Source organism: Thunnus thynnus, chromosome 4 (genome assembly GCF_963924715.1).
Source record: "Thunnus thynnus chromosome 4, fThuThy2.1, whole genome shotgun sequence".
NCBI lineage: Eukaryota > Metazoa > Chordata > Actinopteri > Scombriformes > Scombridae > Thunnus > Thunnus thynnus.
In genome coordinates this window covers 22,259,679-22,281,628 of record NC_089520.1, presented here as the reverse complement: position 1 = coordinate 22,281,628, position 21,950 = coordinate 22,259,679, and the positions used below count along the sequence as shown (strand labels likewise).

The window sequence follows — 21,950 nt, the reverse complement described above, 5'->3', positions numbered from 1 at the left end:
CACATTGTTTTATAGTATTTTGCTTTCAAAAAAGACCTAAAAAATGAGTTGAATTAGCATGTCCAGTCTCCTAGTGAGCAGATCTCACTCCTCTCTTCCAGGCTGCCCAGTTGCTATGCCCTAACCCTATATGGAGTAAAATGAAAACTACAACATTGTTAGGAGTATTTCTACGAATTCGTGCCGTAAGCAGTTTGTGCCGGCCTCTGTTTCATTCAGTGCAGCAGCCTGTCTGTGAGCCGTTCTTCTGTCTGAGTTTAGGAACACACCAGTGACATTGTTGCACTCAGCAGAACCTCCGTCTGGCACAAGCAGCCACTTTGACGACATGAACATTGTTTGGACATCAACAGGCTCGTTGCTAAGTAACCCAGCCCCCTCCATCCCAAGTGTTCTGGCCTGTGAATCCATACTTATTACCTCTAGGGTAGCTAAGCTGTATGTGTGTGTGTAGGTGTGTGTGTGTGTCTGTGAGTTGCTGAGTTGCCTAAGGTTGTGTATCAGGGATAGAAGAGATAGCGCCTGATTTTTTTCAGTTTAATTTATTACGACCTCATTGTGGGAGTGATCCCCAACATTCAAGCGTTTAGAAAGACAGGTCAGAGGTCCTTCTATAAAACGGAGGCTTCGTCTGGTTCAGTTTTGCGTTGAAAGATACTCTTTCTTTAAGTTGGTATCTAAATTATTAGCTGATATAAAAGTTTGTCTTAATTTGCAACTTTAGCATAAAATACAGCTTCAACTACCACCCTTACACAACCTTTATAAGGACAACAGCATATGTCGAAGAAATACCACCCTTTGCCAGCATTAACACCCCCTCCCACACACACACACACACACACACACACACACACACAAAACAGCATCAATGCAGTGGGGGTGAACCTCTGTCATCAAAGTAGACTGCTCTTTGGGAGGAAGGGGAGCCTGTGCGTGTCTGTGTGTGTGTGTGTGTGCATGTGCAGAGGAAAGTGGATATGAATGGCGTGGGGAAGGGTTCAGGGAGTTCATGTGTGAGTGAGGCGCTCAGTGAGACTGTCAATGTGGGGTTCAAGGTCAGAATGGCTAACAGAAGAAGAAAGAGAGCAAACTCTAATATAGAATTGTACAGAATAAAAATAAGAAAAAGGAAAGAATTTGGTTTGAATTATATAAATATAAATATATACATATTAGAAAGTTTCTTGGGGAAGAACAGAATACAAGAAAATACAAACTCTTGTGGCTAAATCGTCCGTGCACTATTATTTTAATCTGTATACTTTTACCAGCCTACTTGGCTACATTTGGCACCTGCTTTGCATCTGAAACTGCTCAGCTGCATCTAGAAGGAATCTGCAAAGTTAAATAAACTGTAAAATCGCTGTTAAAGTTTGTCTATGATATTTATCATTAGATATAAACAATCCATCCAGAAACTGTAGTTTTGGTTTGCATTTGCCTGGCTGGTTAGTGTCAGAAATATCTGTTTACTGGTTATATTCAAAGGTTTTTCATGATTATTGTGGTATTACATATTCAGAAACAGCTCATCTACAGCAAATCTCTGCAAGCATGTATAACTTGAGTTAAATATGACATATATTTAGTTTTCATAATAATATACATACACTACACAACAAAGATCACACATTCAACTTATTTAGATTTACACTCCGTGCAATTTTAATTAGATTGTTTTTAAATTGAATAAATTACATATGTAATTTGGCACTGTTTACATCCCTGGCATAGATAATAAGAAACTGTAAAAGGATGTGTGTTCGAAAGCACAGAAACACATCCTCTCTTTGGGTGTAAGCAGTGGCTTCACGTGAGAGGAGTTAATTTACACGTCTGCTGAAGAGACCACACACACACCCTCACACACTCAGACAATCAGTCAAGCATTCCCTGTGGTTGGAATGTGCTTTTTGACGGGGAGTGTGAAAGAGGAAGTTTTGGTAAGGAAGGTTTGAGGGGAACGGCTGACAAAAAACAAATTAATGTCGGTAGCTTATGTACACATAGACGAATGTTAATGTACGTATGTGTGAAAGTGTGTGGGGAAATTCCATCATAATGCCCTGTTCAACATAAAAGATAATGCACTCTGTGTGCTGAAGGTAAACAGTCTGTAACAATCATTCTTTAGTTCCATGTGTTTAGTAAGGTAGGTACATTTCTGTCTCAGTTCATGTTTTGTATCAGTTGATTTGAATTAATAGTGACAATTTTATTTTTTTTTTTTTATACATGAAATTCATAAAGGTCTTCACAATAAACTAATCAGTTGTTGCTCAGTTTTAACAATTTGTAGGGAAAAGGATGAGTCATACAGGTATCTACTTGATGTTTGTGATTAAAAAGAAACAAATAAGAATATAGATTTATTCTATATATATGTTTATATCTTATGCTGAATTTTTAACCTTTTTCCAAAACTCTCTGATTGATGGGAGACAACGAGAAAAGAAAACAACGTTACAAAGCCATATAAACTTTAAAAAAAAAAAAAAAAAAAAAAGCCTGTTTTTGCATTTAATCTTTTTTTTTCTTTGTTTGTTTTAATGTTTCCCGTTTTTTGGATCATTTTACATTGGGCCCAAGTGCAACTGTTGAGAACTAGCCATTTATCTTATACTTTACCTTTATGTAGACTAACATGCACATTCTGTCTCTATATACTCATACTCTCACAGCTTAAATGTTTGATTTTAAATTGTTTAAATATAATACTGTATATGAAAGATCCATGCAGCCACGGCTTTTGTCTATTAGACATAAATGCTGTAATTCAGTAACAGAAATAAACAAATACAAACTCATCAACTTTGGATTGCCCTTTCCGTGGAGAGCTGCTCTATAAATATAATTTTCTTGATCAAGTTTGCTTCTACTTATTACTGTTATTGATTTGTTGGCTTTATTAAACTTTTGTGGCTTGGAGCAAGTGTGCCGGCGTGACCTTTTTTCATTGATTGATTGTTTTTAGCACAAATACAAAACATGTCTGTGTCTGTTAGAATGATTTACAGTTTGTCACAGAGAAAGTGTGAGTTTTATTGATAAAAGCCATAATAACTCTGTAACAACTCAAAACTCAAAAACTCAAATTTTCTCCTAAATTTGATGCTATTGTGCTTTTTTTTAAAAAATAAATAAATAAATGACTTTCAAGAATTTCTTGAGTGGGCTGTTTACTCTATACGTTCCAGCTGGAAGTAATCTGAGCAACAGATTTGAGGAGGCAGAAAGAAAGCCTGGTGATGGAGTGGGAGGAAAGGAGAGAAGGGGGACGAGAGCAGGGGGAAGGGGAGAGAGCTAAGCGGATGGGGGAAGGGCTGTTTGTGCATGCCTCAAATTCCTTAGGTGTTATCAGCATTGCCCGCTCCATAATTGTTCCTTTTGAGGAGGGGGAGAAAAAAAAATACAGAGACTGTAAAACACTGTAAAGCTTCCTCTTTAGGGTTAGAAGATCTAAACGAGGGGGTCAAGGTCTTTGAACTCTAATGCTGCCATTTTCAACATTGCTATTCTTGCATCGTTGAAGATTGATATCAAAGAACAAGTCTCTTCAACTACATTTCCATTTTTCAACCTCTTGTCTTCTGTGGCTGGACATGAAATTGTGAAAACTTGAATCCTTAAACTTTCTTCTCCTTGTATTTTTCAAATTAAAAAACCCTTGCCTTGCTCTGCCTCCCCAATGCCATGTAGTGATTTTTTAGATTCTTTATCTGATTTGTTTCATCTTTAAAGCAACTGTAACAAGTCACTCACATCCGTAATATGTCAAGCCACCCAAGACCCACCAGACATTTTGAAAATACAATTTTCTCAAACTAGTGTTAAAGAGGCTTTCGAGTTCAGGCAAGATTAGCAGTTTCCTGCATGTGTGACCCCTTCAGAATGAACCGATGAATAGAGATGAATGATAAAGTAATTACATGCATTTGCTTTCTTCTTTTCTTTCTCCATTTTTTTTTTTTTTTTTCTTTACAAAATGGCTGCAGTGAGTATATCGTACTGTTTTCCTACTGAATGGAGACACAGCGTTGGTGGGACACACACACACACACACACACACACACACACACACACATACACACATACAGGACGTAATTCTGGGAACTTTGATTGATGAGGTAATCCATCTGGCTCTGAAGCAAAGGGAGGGGAGGAAGAGAGCACCAGCGTAGGGAGGGAGAGAGGGAGTGTAGAAGATGAGTGATGATGTAGATCCAAATCATGATGCAGTTTAGAGATTTATGCATGTGTGTGTATGCAGATGTGTGTGTGTATGCAGACGAGTTTAAAGTCAGGTTAGTTGAAAAACCACTTACTGTCCGCGGTGTAGCTTATCAGTTAATGTAGTTAATATAGTTGGTTTGTTAAAATAAAAGTCATGTACGTTAAAACTAAAGCAGTGTGGGAACCAGAACTGATCTGCTCCTTCGTCATCTGCATCTCCTCTCTGGACTTCAACCTGGCTTCCATCACAGCTGCAGTGAACTGGGTGGAGGTGCATCGTGGGCCTTAGCTGTGGATAGGAGAATGACGCATGAAATACTTGCTCCAGTCATGACACAAACCAGATGAATGGTGTTTTCACTTACTCCGACAATAAAATCGCCCTGGAAAACTCACCAGCAGAGCAGGAGAGGTCTTTAGCAGGAGACTAATAACCAGCAGTTCTCTGATATATAAGACGAATGATTTTCCAGCCTATGACGTGAAAAGTCAGCCTCACAAGAAGGGGAAATAGCTCAACCAGTGTCAGTCTTTTTATATAGATTTGTAAGCAGAAGAGGAAGTGAGAGATGCTGCATAATGTTGACGCATTGAAAACTTATTTTAATATAGAGAGTATTTCCTTCTTGCTAGATATGAGAATCTGGCTACAGTGACTTAATCAAGACAATACTCTTGACAATATCTTAGAGGGGCGACATGTTACAACATCTCTGTTAGTTTAAAAACTGCGCATGCTGTCCATTGAGGTGTGTCTGAAACTACAGCGTAACACATGAATCATTCAACAGCTAGAGTATGATGTTACCACATGATGCTGCAGAGGCACAAATCAATATAGCAGAGCCACAGACGGAATAGAAAATTGCTTTGAGATGAATGAGGGGAGGCATTAATGCTGCGCAAAACGTCAGAGTAATGAAAGATGTGCGTGTACAGTATCAGTGAGTCACTTTCTAATGACTGCAGGGTCAAATAGCAGTATAAGCCATTACAGCTGATCTCTCTGATCTCTCTCCTTCCCTCTGTCTCTGTTTCACACACACACACACACACACACAACACACACACTCACCTGACTTGAAGAGTGAGAAGAGTTATCATGATCCTGGGAGGTGGTGCACACAAGTGATGTGTGACACATGAGATAGCCACGAATGATGGTCAGCATCAACCTTTGACATCCTCAGCTCTCTTTGTAAAACAGCTCTTAGGCCATCACATGATAGAGGATTATTATAAGAAGTGAATCTAGATATGTCAGTGATATAACATATTGTATATCACGGTTTTTTAAAATATAGATCAGTCCTTTTCATTGCTTTACTTTTCCTCTTTTTGTCTAAAATGATCTTAAAGAGTGCACTACTTTTCTACTTATTTTTTTCTACTTATCTTTTCTACTTATTGTATGCACAAGACTGAGGTCTGACTTTTGAATATGGGATCAAAATGAAAGTGTGAGGGTAGTTTGCTTTATGTAGAGTTCTTAAACTGCTCTCCTTCAGAATATCTGTCATCTGTGTTGTGCTTCCATCTGCTGGTAGATTGTGATAAACACCACTCCATGTTTGACTGACATATTTCCTTTCAATGAGTCAAAAGGGCTTGAAAAAGCAGCAGTTCTACTGGTCCTGTGCTCAATGTAGTCGCTTAGTTTAATCTGATAAATAGCACAATGTCACACTTAATTCTCTCATTATCATTCATTATTTCTGTCTATCCTACTGTAATTTTAAAGTTACTACTGTCAAACATGATACGACACTCAACACAAACATTGCAGAAATTGACCTGTATAGGGATAAAACAAGAAGGACTGTAGACACTTAGTCTGAGTCTGAGCATGGAACAAAAACAATAAACTTACACTTTTATTAATCATGATGCATTTTATTTGATCTTTACTACAGGTTTTAATTCTCTTTCATTGTCTGGTGTCTCTCTCCTCTTCCACTTGAAACTCGGAAAGTCTCAAAATGTTTGAAATGTGTGTAACCTGTTTGTAAAGTCAGATGTGATGAAAACCAAATATTGACGCACATCAGCCCTGTGGCCAACTAAAGCAACATAGTCAGGTAGTGTCACTGAGTGGTGAAAACAATGTGAAAACAAAGATAAAGAGAAACAAATCTATAGTTCTTGTAGTCATTTTTTGTTATGAAATGTCTGACATAACAGTGCCATCTTGGGGCCAAAAATATCTGCGTACATAACAGTGTGTGTATCACATATGTGCATGCCTGTGGTTTGTGCGTACGTGTGTGTGTGCATGTGTCACACCAGTGATGTCTAAGAAGTTCAAGATGACTACAATGTGTCTTTTACGCATGAAAGTCTTTGTAGCTCTGTGTCTTTCCTTTCTTTTTCCCTGCATGTCTGTTTTTAGTTAAGTCAGGATTGTGCATGAGGACATTTTTGGACTGGAAGTCAACTTCTGATAGGTTAAGAATTTGTGTTGTGTGACTGTTGCTATGTAAACCATGTTGAAAGTACTAAATCAAGCACCTCGGGTTATGCCAAAACACATCGGTACTTATAACAACATTAAAGAATGAAGAGTGAAATGGAGAAATAGCTGACAATCCTGGTGGAATTAAAACTGAATAAAGCTTGTTTAAAGTGGTGACTTAACTTGGCTTGTATGAAGGGCTCTCAGAGACCAACAAGGCCTAATTGTGGAGGGTGATCACCTTGTGGTCCAGGCTTTACAGTGATGGATGGTGAAGAAAACAAGTCAACTCATAACCTCAGCACCTGCTTTCAGATCCTGCCCTCTGGCAGGAGATATGCTGCCCCTGTACTTGAAACAAACACTGGCTATGACCAGGCCTAGGTTTCTTAACAAACATGACCCTATCTATCTATCTATCTATCTAACTTTTCTGCCTCTTTTATAGTGTTACAACAGCATTTCAGACAAAGCGGTTTCATCAAAAGAGCAGTTTCTCTTCTAGCTGCCTGTGAAGTATGAGCTCAGTAAATGTAAACGTAAGTGTTATGTGAGGCAATGGATTGTTGAAATTATACTGACAAGTGGCATTAACATTCTCTTTCTCAGGAGTGGTTTGCTGGATGCTGTCTGTGAACACAACTTTTTTTTTTGGCAGACTCATTTTTCTCTTTCGTATTTTATCTTTGTAAATAGCATTAGTGAAAGAGGCCTATTTAGGTTAGTGAGACAGAGACAGATACTTAAGACCAAACAGACATTTTGGTGGTTTGTTACAGTAAATAACGTGTTTTTTTTCCCCTCCACACAAAGGACCTATTGTTCTTTGGATACTGCCTGTGTAGACCCACTAGGTGTCAGTGCTGTGCAGCATTTCACAGACAGGTACAGGTGGTTCGCTATGTGTGTGTGTGCACGCGCGCATTTGGGGGGGGGGGGGGGGGTGGGGGTGGTGAGGGGTAGGGTCTGACTTATCCTACTTTCGGGGACACATTTCAGACTGAAGGCCAGTTAACTGGGGACAGTTAGTCCATTTGGGGACAAAAGTTGTGTCACCTATTGGGAAAAAGCTGATTTTTTAGTCAGTGGTTTATGTAATGTCCCCAAAAGTGACCTATGTGTGTGTGTTTGTATGTGTGTGTATGATTTGACTACAATCCCTGTTCATGGACAACAGCCACTTTTAAGGCTCCAGTACTTAAGAAATATGTTCCTTCCAGTTGTTATGGTTTGAGCCAGATATTTCCTGGACTGTTAGAGATGGCAAATGTGAAATTACAAGTAAATCTGAGAATGAACCAAGGACATGGGGTGTGGACTCAAACATGGAATCATATGACTTGGATCCAAAGTCAGACTTGAGACACAAATATAAATATAATTGAAGGCTTGACTTGAAAAAGATCTAAAATGCCTTCCAACTTGATTTTGACACCATTAACTGACTTCACTTGGACTTGAGCCTTGAATGATTCATTACTATCCCAGAGTTTTATTATAGTTAGTTATTCAGAGCAGACGTTCAGGCCAGAGTTTAAAGCCTGAAGGTAAAACCTGATGTGCTTTTTTGAGTGAGTGATTTTAACAAAATGGCAGGATTGTTTTAAACGTCCTTGTCCTGTTAAGGGAGAGGAAACAAGAGAAAATAAAATGTGAGGTCGATGTGAGCTTGCATAATTTGCGTTATTTTATAAGAAATGGATAAATGACTGAATATGTTTGAACTATGTGATTTTTACTGTTGAATGGCATTTGCTTTTTTTGTTTTGAAAACAGACCAAATCTAATTTCCTGTGTAGTTTTCTTGTGTTTCTCTGAAAAAGCATTCAAGTATACATGTCAGTTTGGAAACGTAATAAACACAAATTTAATGAAGCATTTACTATTTCTGTACCATATGATCATTTGACTATACTTCCATTGCTTTGTTAATGTTTTTCTTTTAAAATGAGGTTTGAGAGAGCGCATCGACAATATGTCGACACAAGGATAAGTGTTGTTTATGATAAGTTAAGATAAATACTATAAAAGAAAACAGCAGCTTGAGCCCTTGGCCATTTCTTCTTGTTTGCCAAGGTTTTCATTTTAAAAGCATTTACAGCTTTTACTTACATAGATCTCACTTTACATATTTTCTAGAGAGATGTAACATCTGTTGGACAGTAATCCCACTCTCTGATCTTATGTGTGTATGAAAAGCTGCAGAATATACAAAGCTGATTGGGTCAAAATTTGACCTCCTCTGATCTAAGTCTGTTTGACCATAAAATACATGGTTGTAGCTTTAACTCCTAATTTTATTTACTTCAATCTGGAAATGTGAATTACATACACATTTAGTTGGAAAATGCTTTTATCTAAATCATACTACATTTTGTGGAGCAATTTTGGGTTCAGTGTCTTGCTTGGGGACACTTTATCATGTGGAGAGGGGGAGCAGGAATCAAACCATCAACGCTAAAATTAATGGATGTTCTGCTCTGCCGCCTGAGCTACACTACCGGAAGAAATAAGATATATAAAACTAATTTAAAAAGCAATTTAACATCATTCTTTATAGCTTTAAGTTTGTGTGATCTACACAGTGCAGTGTCTTTCAAAACCACCAGTTTGTGCACTGAACCACCAGTAAACCACTGGGTAAAAGGTTTGACACTTGTCTTTGGTGGAATAGGTTCTGCTCTTGAGAGAGCTCTTCGATTAGTCTAAAAAGCATCAGTGGACGGATGGCAGATTTGTATTCGTCAAATCATCTAAGAATTGCCCGAGGTTAAACACATTACTTTCGACTCTCTGCAGTGACTGTTCTGCATGTCATCACTTACTGGAGTTCAACTTTCATCTTAACTTGCACCCTGCAGCAACAAGCAGTTTGTACAGCAAGGATGTAAAGGGAGGGTAAATCCAAAATATCATTAGGATCCTAGAGTGACTGAAGAATCCTGGCAGGAATCTTGACAGTACACTGCAGTAGTAATAGCCTTGAAAAGATAAAGTGGACAAGCTTCACTTCATGTGAAAGGGTTTACATAGGACAAAGTCTGACAGTGTTTTTGAGATGTTGTTGTTTTTGATGTCTCAAAGGCCAACTGAGAGTCAAAAATTTGTGACTGATTTGGGAGCTCTTCAGAAAAGGGTACGTGGGTTATTGGACACTGTGTTGGACATGGAGTGTTGTACAAATCAAGAAAGCCTCGGTCTTTGAGCTGTTCAGTTGGAATATTTTTATGTCATGGCTCTTATCTCCTCAAAGGTGATGAGATCTGATATGGAAGAGGCTGGGTTTGTCAGTTTATATACACAGTTGGGTGTCATCAGCATAGCAGTTGAGAGATACTCCATGATAAACAAATTTCGAACCTTTCTGCCAGATAGATAGGAAACTGTCATGTTGTCATTACAATGTTGGTCTTTAATAGCTTTAAGGTGATACAGAAGAAGTTTTCCAGAGATCATGAGAGATCCAGAGATCCTGTCTGGTGGTTTCTCAGTGCAGACGGTGGGACAGAAAGCCATATAACACCATGGATGTCACCACCTGGTGTTAAATGTGCGGTAGTGTTGTCCCAGGCTTGGTCATGCATTCCAAAAAACAAAACAAAACACAATTTGAAGTGTTTATGGGTGGGAAGCCAGTGTAGGATCATATGGTCGTTGCTGCACTGGTGAGCCCTGCTGGTTGGACTGCATGGAAGCACATATCTGTCAGCTCCATCCTTGTCAAAGCTTGATTTCTTTTCACTGAAACCATTTTTGACAGAGTGATGTAGCTTTGAAAACTTGGAGCATCTTAATTACAAGTAGGAATGGGTGAGGTGAATGAAAAGAATATCAGCAGGATCTCAATATATTATCTTGAATATTGGTGTAGTATAATTTACCAAAGTATTAACAACAAACATGGTAACATTTATGTAAATTCCACTGTGGTGCCAAATGGTTTTTACTGATTTGCCACAGTAAAGAGCTACAATTGCAATTAATAGTTTTCTATAATTTCATTTTCTATAATTTCTTGTCATTGCATTGTCTGTATCACTAAAACAATGACAAGGTATTCCATGGGTACCGAAGAAACAAAGCATGCATCAGTTACCAGTCATGTCCGCAGACACCACTAAGCAGCAAAAGTAATCAAGTGCAGTGTCAGGTTTTTGAGGATGACATTTGAGATGGGACACAGCTAATAAATAGATAGAGATAGGAGACTGCTTCATATTATAATGTCCTATCAAGAATTCATAAATCATTTAAGTTAACTGGGTCCACAATTATCTACAGTGTGCTGTCAAGGAAAAGTAAAAGGGGAACCAGTTAGTTAGATTAAATGCATATTAAAGAAAGTATCCCTATTTTACTTTTCATTTTAAAATAGTATTTTAAAAAATATTTTTGTTATTTTCTCCCCTTGGAAGAAATAAAATCTTATTTATTTTTATCTTGATTTGAAGATTTCACTGATTTGATTCCTATTTTTCTTCATGTTGTTGTTTTTAGTTTTGTTATTATTCATTTAAATGTATTGATATCATTATCTTTTTTTTTTTAAATTAAACCTTCTACTGACTTTCTATTTGATGTACTGATTTTTCCTTTTGTAAAGTGGTTTAATTATTCCCCTTTTCTACTCTCTAATTAAATACTGATTATAATTGCTTAGTTGCTTTCAGACCATTAGCAAGGCACACAATTCAAGGGGTGCAAACATAGGCCCAGTCATGTGATATTGATATGTGATTCCTTGATAACAACCAAATCAAATACTCTTAACAAAATCTGTTTGATTATTTTTGGTGCTCATTTGACCTTAAAACCTCAATCCTACTGCCCTGGGGGAGAGAGGGGTGCACTCTGTCAGTCATTTTGAAGGTTTTGTGGAAAGATTGTTCTTGGGATAAAAGCTGCAATTTGAATTAAAGATAAATATATTTTCGTTTTGCACAATATGCAAATTAACTGTAACTTTCCTAAAATAATAATGATGTGTTTTTCCAGATGAAATTAATTACGTAACTAATAATGTTTTGAAAAGAAATAAGTTCACATTTTGCTATGATGGTTGTTTCTTACAGTAGTTTATTCTTGGGGTTCCTGAGGACCCCAGTCGGTGGTCCTTGTATGTTAAATATGTTGGTAGGATAAGGGTTAAATGACCAGGAAGAGTAGCCATCATCATCATCAGTCATGAATGCATTGGGCTTACTTAGCCCCTCAGCAAAGCTAGCCATACCTCCACATATTTCAGATATTATTATTATTATTATTTCAGTAGCCTGATAATAATAAATATAATCATCATCAAGATTAGCACAAGTTATGTACAAGTATTTGTAAGTTAATAAAATGGCAACAATGAATGGGAAAGAAAGAAAATGACAAAATCCTACCCAGAGGCGCTAAATAATTTAAAGTGAGACTGAGACGGAATCAGGAGCGTTGTTGCAGTAAGTTTACATGAGGAAGAGTATGCTTTGATGGAGGTGGACGAACGATGGGGTGTCGAGTGCTGGAGAGGGGAGGGCCAGCCGAGCCGCTGCTGCTGCGACGTCACTCATCAGACCGCTGACTGACTGGGCTCCAGGCTTCAGGCTCAATCTGTGGCCAGCAGCAGCAGCAGCAGCAGCAGAGGTGGTGGGGAGGAGAGGAACATTTGATCCACTTCTTTTATTTCCTCCTGTGGCTTCTTCGCTGGGGCAAAGGAGAACAAAAGACGGACAACTGCATGATTAAAGGCGCCAGCTCTCCTTCCATCTCGACTGCAAGCCAGGCTAGCTTGATGCTCAGTTCAGCCTGCTAGCCTTTGTGGCAGGGCTGTCCATGCATCCAAGGAGCCCCTAAGCAACCCCGGGCTGGGAAAAGCCTCGGCTTTTAGCCTTGACAGTCTGCAAAAATTATTCTCCGAGTGAGCAGACCGCAGCAGCCGTGTCAGCTTCATTGCGCACCCAGAAAGCGGATTTCCAGTGAGGAGCATCATCGCTTAATTGGGCACGATTACACGTCGTCGCCTGTCTGCAACCTCCAGTTTTGACAGGACCAAGAGGCGATTGATGACTAATATTCTTTCAAGATAGACTACAATGTTGCGCACCGCGGCCAACATGTTGGCAACAGGATTGCTTGTCTTGGGAATGTTGCACAGTTTGGAAGTAATCGCTCCATCAAGGGCTATTGATGGTAAGCAGAGCTGATTTAAGGATAACCAGAGTCTTGTCTTAAATGCTTTAAAACTATACAAGTGTGTGTGCATGTTGATGATCACAGGCTTTATTGTGTTTTGTGCCTGCATGCGAGAAGAGTAGACTGTACCCAAAAGGAATGACTGGTGGGTTGAGAAAAGCAACGTGGAAGGGATGAAACCGAGGCGAGACAATTAAAGCGGTCTTTTGTTTCTTTCTCCCAGTGCCACATGCGAATATTGCAATGTCACAGCAGTGATCGCACATTTCCTTTCCGCCGGATAGATGCTCTCTCTCAAATTTTACACTGACATTCAGTGATGAAATTGTAGCATAGGCCCCACTACCTGCTTAAACCACTTTTTTCCAGGTTGACACGTTAATTAAAAAAACGTGAAAGCAGCTGTCAGTTACTTTTAGTTTTAATTGCTTTAGTGACAAAGAGGCCAGTCCATGATCAGTGTCATGTCTTTAAAATGTCAGCTTGTGAGCCTTCTGTAATGTATCTCATGTATCAGTCATTTCACGTTCAACAGTTTTTGTTGAGTGGCGTCCTGATGTGATGACAGCAGCCGCGCTATTCCTCACTCAAACAACACTAATATTTTTTTTTTTTTACTCCGATGGGGACTTAAAGTGTGTCTGTGTCTTGAATCTCTTGTTGGGAAGTGTTTGCTGTGGTGTTGGCATAGAGTACATTGTTGCTCAATCATGCTTTATTTGAACCATGTAATAATTTCAGTTAGTTTTCTTCATCCATAAGCTCAGATGTTTAGTGCTGCCATCAACAGAGCTTGTGTAGCACTGCACCATTTGTTGTGCATCAGTATGATTTCTCAGTTTCTCACCTGGACTGTACCAGCTAATAAACCTGAATGCCAACAGTGATATTATGATCCGCAGGCGGATAGTGAGCAGTTCAAAACAGCTCCCCCCTACGACCTTGTGAACACACATCTTCACAGACTTGAACAACTTCTGGAAACTATTAAGCCTCAGGGTCCTGCTCTCTCACACACACACACACACATACACACACACCTCTGTTTGGTAAGAAAGGAAAAGGGCGTTATCAAAGTGGAGCAGACAGATTTTGTTCACTTCTTTGCAGGTGATAACAGAATGTGAATTTATTTTTGCAGCGATATATAATGCCTCTCATTCATCCTGTGACCTGTGAATGAACACAAAAGCTTTTGAGATGATTTTTTACTGTAAAAAAAGTGTAGATAAGGAGTTGCTACAAAGCTAATTGGCCTCCTAAATGTGATATTTCATTTAATTCTGTAGGACTTTTAACTGCATGACTGATTCGAAACCACAAGCTGCATTTTGTAAGGTTCATCGTCAAGCCATAAATGCCCCGCTTTGCCTTTTGAAGTCATCCCGTTGCACTTGGCAATCCAGTGCTGTGAGGGAGCAAAATCCACATAAATTACCACCTTGAAGATAGGTTTGAATAGCCTGCAATCACCTGCAGTTTCATCCTGCTCTGCCTACAGAAGCAGCTGAGAAATCCAACCTTAAAACAAACAGTTTCTGCCTCCATGCACAGTTATTGTTTTAGTGAAAATTTCCTCCCCCTGAGTCTTAATACCTTGATTTGATGAGTCAGCCTTGTGCAGTATACCAGAGGAGAGATTGCCAAACCTTAGCTTTACTTGAAAACCTACTGGGATGCGGAGGTGCTGTGCTTGACGGAGCCTCTCAAGGAAATGCATTGAGATTTGTTTATAGTTGACATGGCTCATATTATATATATAAAAGAGTTGGATGTGAGATTTACCAAATAACTTGGATATTTACTGGGTGCCACAGTTTGAAGATCAAATTTAATGCACATTCTCAACCATTCTTTTCTCCTGAATAGTTGCATCTCCATAAAATAGCAATACAGTACAGCAGTCAAGTTAATTAATTAATTCATGTTAGCCAATGCCTCTGGTAATTAAGTAAGTGTGTGTATCTTACCCCCTTCCAAGCATGCTCAAATGGCCTTTTTTAACCTCTTTGATTGCTTCTTTGATTTTAAGAGCTGTTTGAACCACATATGCTACTAGTAAAGTTTTTTTCAGGCCTGCCAAGACCTCTTCTTTTTCCATTTCTTAGACCTCTAAACATTTTTTTTTCTCACTGTCTTAGTACTGTCGCCAGAGCAAAGGCCCTGGGCCACCATCAAACCCTGGGTTTAATTGGGTCTGCTCTTTGTTTCCCAGCGGAGACCTCCACGAACAGTCTCAAATTGTTCAGAAAGCGCTGCTAATTGGGGTCTGGTGGAAAAGGCCCTAATGAAAGAATTTACATGGTTTCACTTCATGAAAGTAATGTCTTTGCAAAACAACTTCCCTACGAAATCAAAATGAAGAAGTGCGTGTTGAGATCCTGTCAGTGAGAAAAGTTGGAATCATTTCAACTTGAATCATCTGTATTTATTCTTGCTGATTATTTATTCCATTTTGAATGGTTTTTGAAGCAAGCCTTCTCTATCTGAATTGCCTTGTTCCACATTTCATGTTTCTTTATTTTGCCACTTTTCCTCCCTTAAGCTACTGTTAAACTTCTTCATTTAAGTCACATCCTTGATAACAAAAGTAGCACACGCTGCTTTTTAATTAACTCACCATCCAGCGATTCTCTTCTCCTGGCACTTTCCCCCCGCTTGGATTCCCTGCTGTAACATTTGGTAGAGGACTGGACCAACATTTGGCTGTTATTGGGGTGACATTGCCATCACAGTGACGTCACACAGCCAAAAGTTTCCCACTTTACTGTTTACTGACGACTGAGGGCAGTATGGAAGACAGAGTGCATTTGGTAGATCCTCTTTGCTGTTGACCCTGTGTCACAGAAGTTTGAAAATCAGTTAATTTAAATAAGAGATGAATAGCATATTTAAACACTAATATTAATATGTTGTTGAGATCAGTGCATAACTAAACAAGTGGTGCTTAAATACCTTATATGACACTGAAAACCAGCCACGACTGCATTACTGAGCAGATATATAATCCAGTACTTTGGTCAGTGGGTTTTCCTGAGGAAAAACAAGGAGTAACAGTAGTAACAGTAGTAAAGAAATACTGTACTGTTGTGGTAGATTTCAAATTGCCACAAGACTCCACATTAGACAACATAATTGCCTTATACCTCATGTGAAATCCTAGTTTCCTTGAGGTATTTGTAATGATCACCGTAAAATGCTCCATTTCTGAAAACTGGAACACTGGAAGCCATTCCCCTTATTTCTTAGTTTCTATTGAATGAAAGAAAACAATGTATTTTGAGCCTAGTTTGACAGTATGGGAAATACGCTTAATAGCTTTTTTGCAGAGAGTTTGATGAGAAATTCAACACCACCCTTCTGTCTACCAGCAGCCGGTTAGCTTAGTCTAGCATAAAGACTGGAAACAGGGGGAAACAGCTAGCCTGGCTCTATCCAAAGGTAACAAAATCTGTGTACCTATTGTTTTCACACTGTGTTTTTTGTACAGTTTAAGCAAATGAGATAACGTGTTAATGAATGAGCTTTAGAGGTACTGATAGACTGAGCCAAGCTAGCTGTTTCCCTCTGTTTCTAGGCTTTATGCTATGCTATGCTATGTTAAACTAAGCTAACTGGCTGATAGGTCCAGCTTCACACTAAATGGACAGATGTTAGACTGGTATCAATCTTCTTATCTAACTCTCAGCAAGAAAGAGAATAAATATATTTCCTAAAATGTTGAACTATTTCTTTAGCTGGCTCTTTATCAAATACAGAGGACAGTAAGACACTTCCAACTCCTTCTGCTCTTCTCATATCAGGAATAAAACATGTCCTTACAGGAAAGATTATTTTTCATAATTATATAAAAACATAAAAACTGTGATGAATCCTGACATCTATGATAGCTGAAGTGTGCTGAGTCCCTGTGGACAAGCTTGTCAGAACAGCCCTGTGACCCACTTTACAGTTATGACCCACTGATTGAGATACACTATCTAGATTGTGCTATTTAAGGAAGGAAGATAGAACATGGTCTGAGGAGGCCCTCTTAAAGAATACAAGCAGCTTGGGGATTGCATAAACACACAACGGTTATATATGAACATTAGCCAGAAACTTTTTACACTAAAGCTATCAATACATGAATATTAGGATAGGAAAAAAATCACTGGTGAAAGCCTCTCCTTGATTTGTAGCTTAGACCAAATGCTCAGGTGAAGGCAATATTGGCTAGAAAGTCCATCATATTCAGTAGGTCAGGTCTTTTTTGGGACAAGATGACAGTAATCCTTCCTGCATGATGACCAAAGTCATTTAACACTTCCCTTCTTTCATACGCTCAGCCTAGAAACAAGTGCATTGAAAACAGAGTAATTGAAAACACGTCCAATGAGAGTGAGAATAGGAAAAGAGAGAGCAGATGTTAATATGTAAGCAGGATTTGTGGACAGTGGTGAGTTAGCTGCAGTGATTTTAGCTTCCTGTCTGTAAACATTGCCAGTTGTGTGTGTGATGGGGCGCATGGCCAAGCCGGGGATTGAACCCCAATCCCTGTTATGCCTGTTGTTATATCTGTCTGTATGGTGGAGTGTGGGTTGAACAGTAATAACTGCTCTCATAACTCAGCTGTTTAAAAAAAAAAAAAAAAAAAAAAAAAGTTAAGATCAAGTTAGTTTGTTGGGACGCACCTGTTTAGTTGACAGCGTAGTAAAAAGTATATAATTTCACTTAATTCTGTGACTACTAACGTATGCGTACTTACAAAAAAAAAAGGGGCTGACACATTGTTACACTAGATGTGTTGTTTTTGCTGTGAAACTAACAAGCAGAAAGATTTTACCTCTTACATCTGAGGTCCAAAGCACTGATGAGGAATGTTTTGGCCTGCGGCTACTTTGGTTAACTTAAGTGCAAAAGAAAGCTATCACTTTGATTTTATTATAGCACTTAACTTTAGTTTTATGTGAGAAACACTTTAATATTGAATCCATGTACTTTTCCCTGACATATTGTCCACAGAGTAAGCAACAGGCACTTCACTTCACTTCTACAGTAGCAGCCAGTATTACCAGTCTGGGAATGATCTATTTAGGAGATCGTACTCCCTTGATAATTAAAGAGATAAAGCTGTATCTGCATGGGTAATTTGTGTGTAATAGAGAAAGATTGTTAGCCTGAAAGATGTGTTTATAATCAGGTACTGGGACTACTACACTTGAAAGGTCTTGACACAGTTGACTTGTCTAATACCACTTTCACACAAAAACCCAGTGGATGATGCGGGACAATGAGCGCTCCCTCCCTGCCTTTCCTGCTGAGGCCAAGCTGTGTCAGGGCCAGGTCGGGTGACTTATGTTGACCTGTTCACACCAACAGCAAACATGGCTTTAACTTGCTCCTCTGTGTCAGTCTGAAAGGAGTGTTTGTGTTGATGACTTGTGCTTCAAGCTGTGACCCTGGTTGGTCAGGTCGCTCGCTTATGTAATGCACAATGAAGGCGGTATTGCATATTGTTGCAGCATAAGATTAATTTATTCATTTAATTACTGCACTAGATAGCCCCCCAAGCATCATTTTACTCATAACATTATTGAGGATTCTAGCTCTAGATAGAAATTGCCATTTTTTTGCTTATAATATGTTTCTATCTTGGTTCCTCCAACAGATAAAATACTTTCTATTTTAAGCAGCAGCCCACACGACTCATACGTGCATTCACATCCATTTAAGTCTCTCCTGAAGGGTCTTTTCACTGACATACATTTTTTCAGCGACAAAGGTATGACTGCAGGCTTGCAGCCATTATAAATTACTTGTGAATTCATTCCCTTTAGGAGAAGATTTTTACCAAACAAACACTCATTCTTCTCTCAGTATGTATTTAGCCTCGACAGTTCGACATCCCAATACAAGTCCAGCTGCATCCTGGTGGTCTTTTCTGGACTGTGAACCCCTGACATGTGTGGTCATTCTTGAGAAGCATTACACCTGTGTCATGCAAATACGTCTCCAGCGATACAAAACACATGCTCGGGCACTATTCATGCAAGGACATTACACTGATTTAGATTTATGCCCAAACTTCTAATCCTAAACACACAGTACCCTGACCTAACCTTAACATAAGCCTAATTGTAACACTAATCCCTCCAACAGGCATAGACCCTTCACTGTGGCAGAAATCTCCTCACATGGGCCTCATAGAGGACCCACAATCCTTATTTCTGCCTTCAGCCTGAGCAAAAATCACAGTGTGGGTGAGAGATGTTTATCATCGATACTGGACAAACACTTGAAGGTGATATCACATCCAATAAACCTTCATGAATAGAATTTTGAATACTGTGCCGCATTTTCGCACAATTGATATTCTTCACATTTTCTGTGGAGGATATTCCACACTCAGATGCATGTGTAGGCAGTGTTGTCTCTCTGGTTATGTGCTTCTGGGAAGAGAATAGGCGGATGTTTTCTCCTCTGTTATTAGCCTACACACAACATAACTAAATGGAATACATTTTAAAATGTTCCTCAACATCTTTTGTTATAGTTTGGAGATGATTGACGTGCCTTAAAGGAAACGACTCTGAACTGTCATGTAGGCTTATTTGAAATGTGGTGCTGCAAAGAAAAATCTGTAACAAGCTGCAAACTTCCAGCTCAAATATTCTCATTAAGCAAAAGATCAGTGATGAGGATTTCTTCATCAAGGGTTTTTTTTTTTTTTTTGATTGCACAAAATCACATAAAAGCCCTTACTCCTTCACTGTAGCTATAAGTGTCATTAGCAGTTTAGGGTGCTCAGGTTGCTTCTGCGCACAGATGGCGAATGCGAAAGAACGTTCTAGAGAATCAAATCTTGTTCCGTGGAGCTCATGTGTCGCACTGAGACTTGAAACTTGTACTGGTCTTATGAAAAGGCACTAAAGAATTTCACATAATCTTCTTTAATATGTTTCCCTCGGCAGCATACTAAGTAGGCTTAATTGTCATTTTTCTCCCTCTGCAGCTACGTGCCGCGTGTGCTCTGGCGGTGGTGTGGCAAAGGGATTTGTCTAAACTGACTGAGTTGATAATGGAGGATCACACCTTTGGGTTTTCTGCTTCGTCCCCCACACTTCGCCGCTGAATTTGATTTAATCCTGAGGTGAAAGTGAAGGAGGTCGTAGCCTCCTCCCTCCAAGTTCCAACACTGAGTCTAGTACAAATAGCAGTCATGGTTGATTACCACTCTGGGGTTCAGACATGGTGAAATCTCAGCCAGACATCCAAATAGCTCTTAATTAAGTTCACATTTGATTACTCTGCTTTGCTTAATAGGTTCTGCCTCTCAGCACCACAAAAGCTCGCGCAGATTGACTCGCTTTGTGTTCAGATCTGACCTGTAAAAATCCAAACAGTCGCAGGCAGGACTGTGTTGTCCTGCATTGCGGAGCCCCATTTCACTTGGCAACTATCACCAGACATGAGCACATTCCTGATGTTAATTCTCCTCAGCTCTAAGAAGTTCATGCATAACACACACACTTGCATGGACTTACACACAAACACACAGACTGTCTTGGAAACACACAAATCATCTCATAAAAACATGATTGCATCATACAGTCAGAAACAGAGAGGTGAGCGGTTGAGCGGGAATGCAGGCAGATAGAAACCTCCCCAAACTATTCTTTTGCGTTTATCCATGTTTAAATTCTGTATGACTTTGTCCACCACTGGCTAGACTTCCACAGCTCCTCCAAGCTCTGCCGGAAAGGTTTATTTAGGAGACACAGCTGGGGCCTCTTTTTCTGTGCTTTGTAACATGACAAATTGGAAAACTTTTTTTTTTTTCCCTCCCTCTTCTTCTCACTCTTCCATTACAAAATCCTGGAGCGTTCTTTTCCTGGGCTGTGTAGGAGGATGAGGAGGTGGTAGGCCGCAGCCAAACAGACCAATATAGGCGTTTCCCTCATTTTGGCCCTTAGAAGAACCCCCTCAGGTCAGCCCAAAGGTCGGCAAAATAGACCCCTGCCCTTCTCTCTTTCTTCTCTACGTCTATCTCTTCTTACAGTATGTCTTTCCTTTTGGCTTTGTTGTAGACATTTGCTTAAGTCTTGGCCAAACTTGTGGTTATAAAAATCTAAATTCAATCTAAGTTCATCAGGACATTGTCTGTGTGCTGCTGAGAAAAGAAAGCAAACATTCCTCATTTGATATTTCGGTGGACTCTTCATGGACAATAGAAATGAACTTCCTGTCTGAGTTGAATTGTTGTTTCTGATGCCTTATTTATTTACTTTAAAGATACTTAGGATACCATAAGTCAATGTTAAGACTGGCCACGTTGCAGTATCATCCCATTGTGTGGCTCTCAGAAAAGATAAAGTGCATACCAAGGTTTGGCCGAGTGAGCGTCAATGTCGAGATTGATTACACACAATTGGATGTTTATCTCGCCCACATGTAAACCTTCCATTCCATAATATTTGAAAACATAATGAAGCTCTCTCAAGTCTAACAGCAAAGAGGATTTGGCCCATCTTCTCCTCTTGAGAAACTGTTGGAGTGTTATATTAGTGCAAGTACACGCTATCTTCAGTAGACTAAACAAGATGTTTTTTTTCTCCCAGCATACGTTGCAAAAGTGTGTGTAAGTGTTAGAAAAACTTCACCATGTACTTACTTCAGCCAACACACCCACCTGGTGCTTTTGTGAGCCCTGCCAGCTTTATTATTCTCAATAGTTTTGGATGAATCAGTACCAGTTACAATGCTTCCAAAGCTGGAAAGGATCATCTCCTCAGATCAGAGCAGATGTAGCCTCAGGATGTTTATTCTGTCTGTTTAGAGTAATGTAAAAGCATCATCTTTATACATGCGTAAATATATTTTCCTGGCTATGTTGTATGTCTTCATCTCTGTCCTTGTTAATCTTTCTCAACACTGCTTTAACACCCACACTTACATATGCAAGATGTGCGTGTGAGTGATTTAAACTCACAAAAGTCAAGGGAAAACCCAGCTCTGTGATTTCATGAGGCCAGGTAGATTCCAGGGTTTATGAGATGAGACTCGCAGAACAGATCTAGATAAGTTCATGTAATGCAGTATTCAG

General features: G+C 39.2%; 1 protein-coding gene across 1 annotated transcript in view; it reads left to right on the top strand.

Moving 5' to 3' along the window:
• Positions 1 to 12,262: 12,262 nt before the first annotated feature.
• Positions 12,263 to 21,950, top strand: part of LOC137181696 (low-density lipoprotein receptor-related protein 1-like) — a 98,227-nt gene continuing 88,539 nt past the window's right edge. Inside the window, exon 1 of the mRNA XM_067587575.1 lies at positions 12,263 to 12,862. Coding sequence (XP_067443676.1) covers positions 12,766 to 12,862 — 97 coding nt within the window. The 5' untranslated portion in view covers positions 12,263 to 12,765. The remainder of the gene's footprint in view (positions 12,863 to 21,950) is intronic.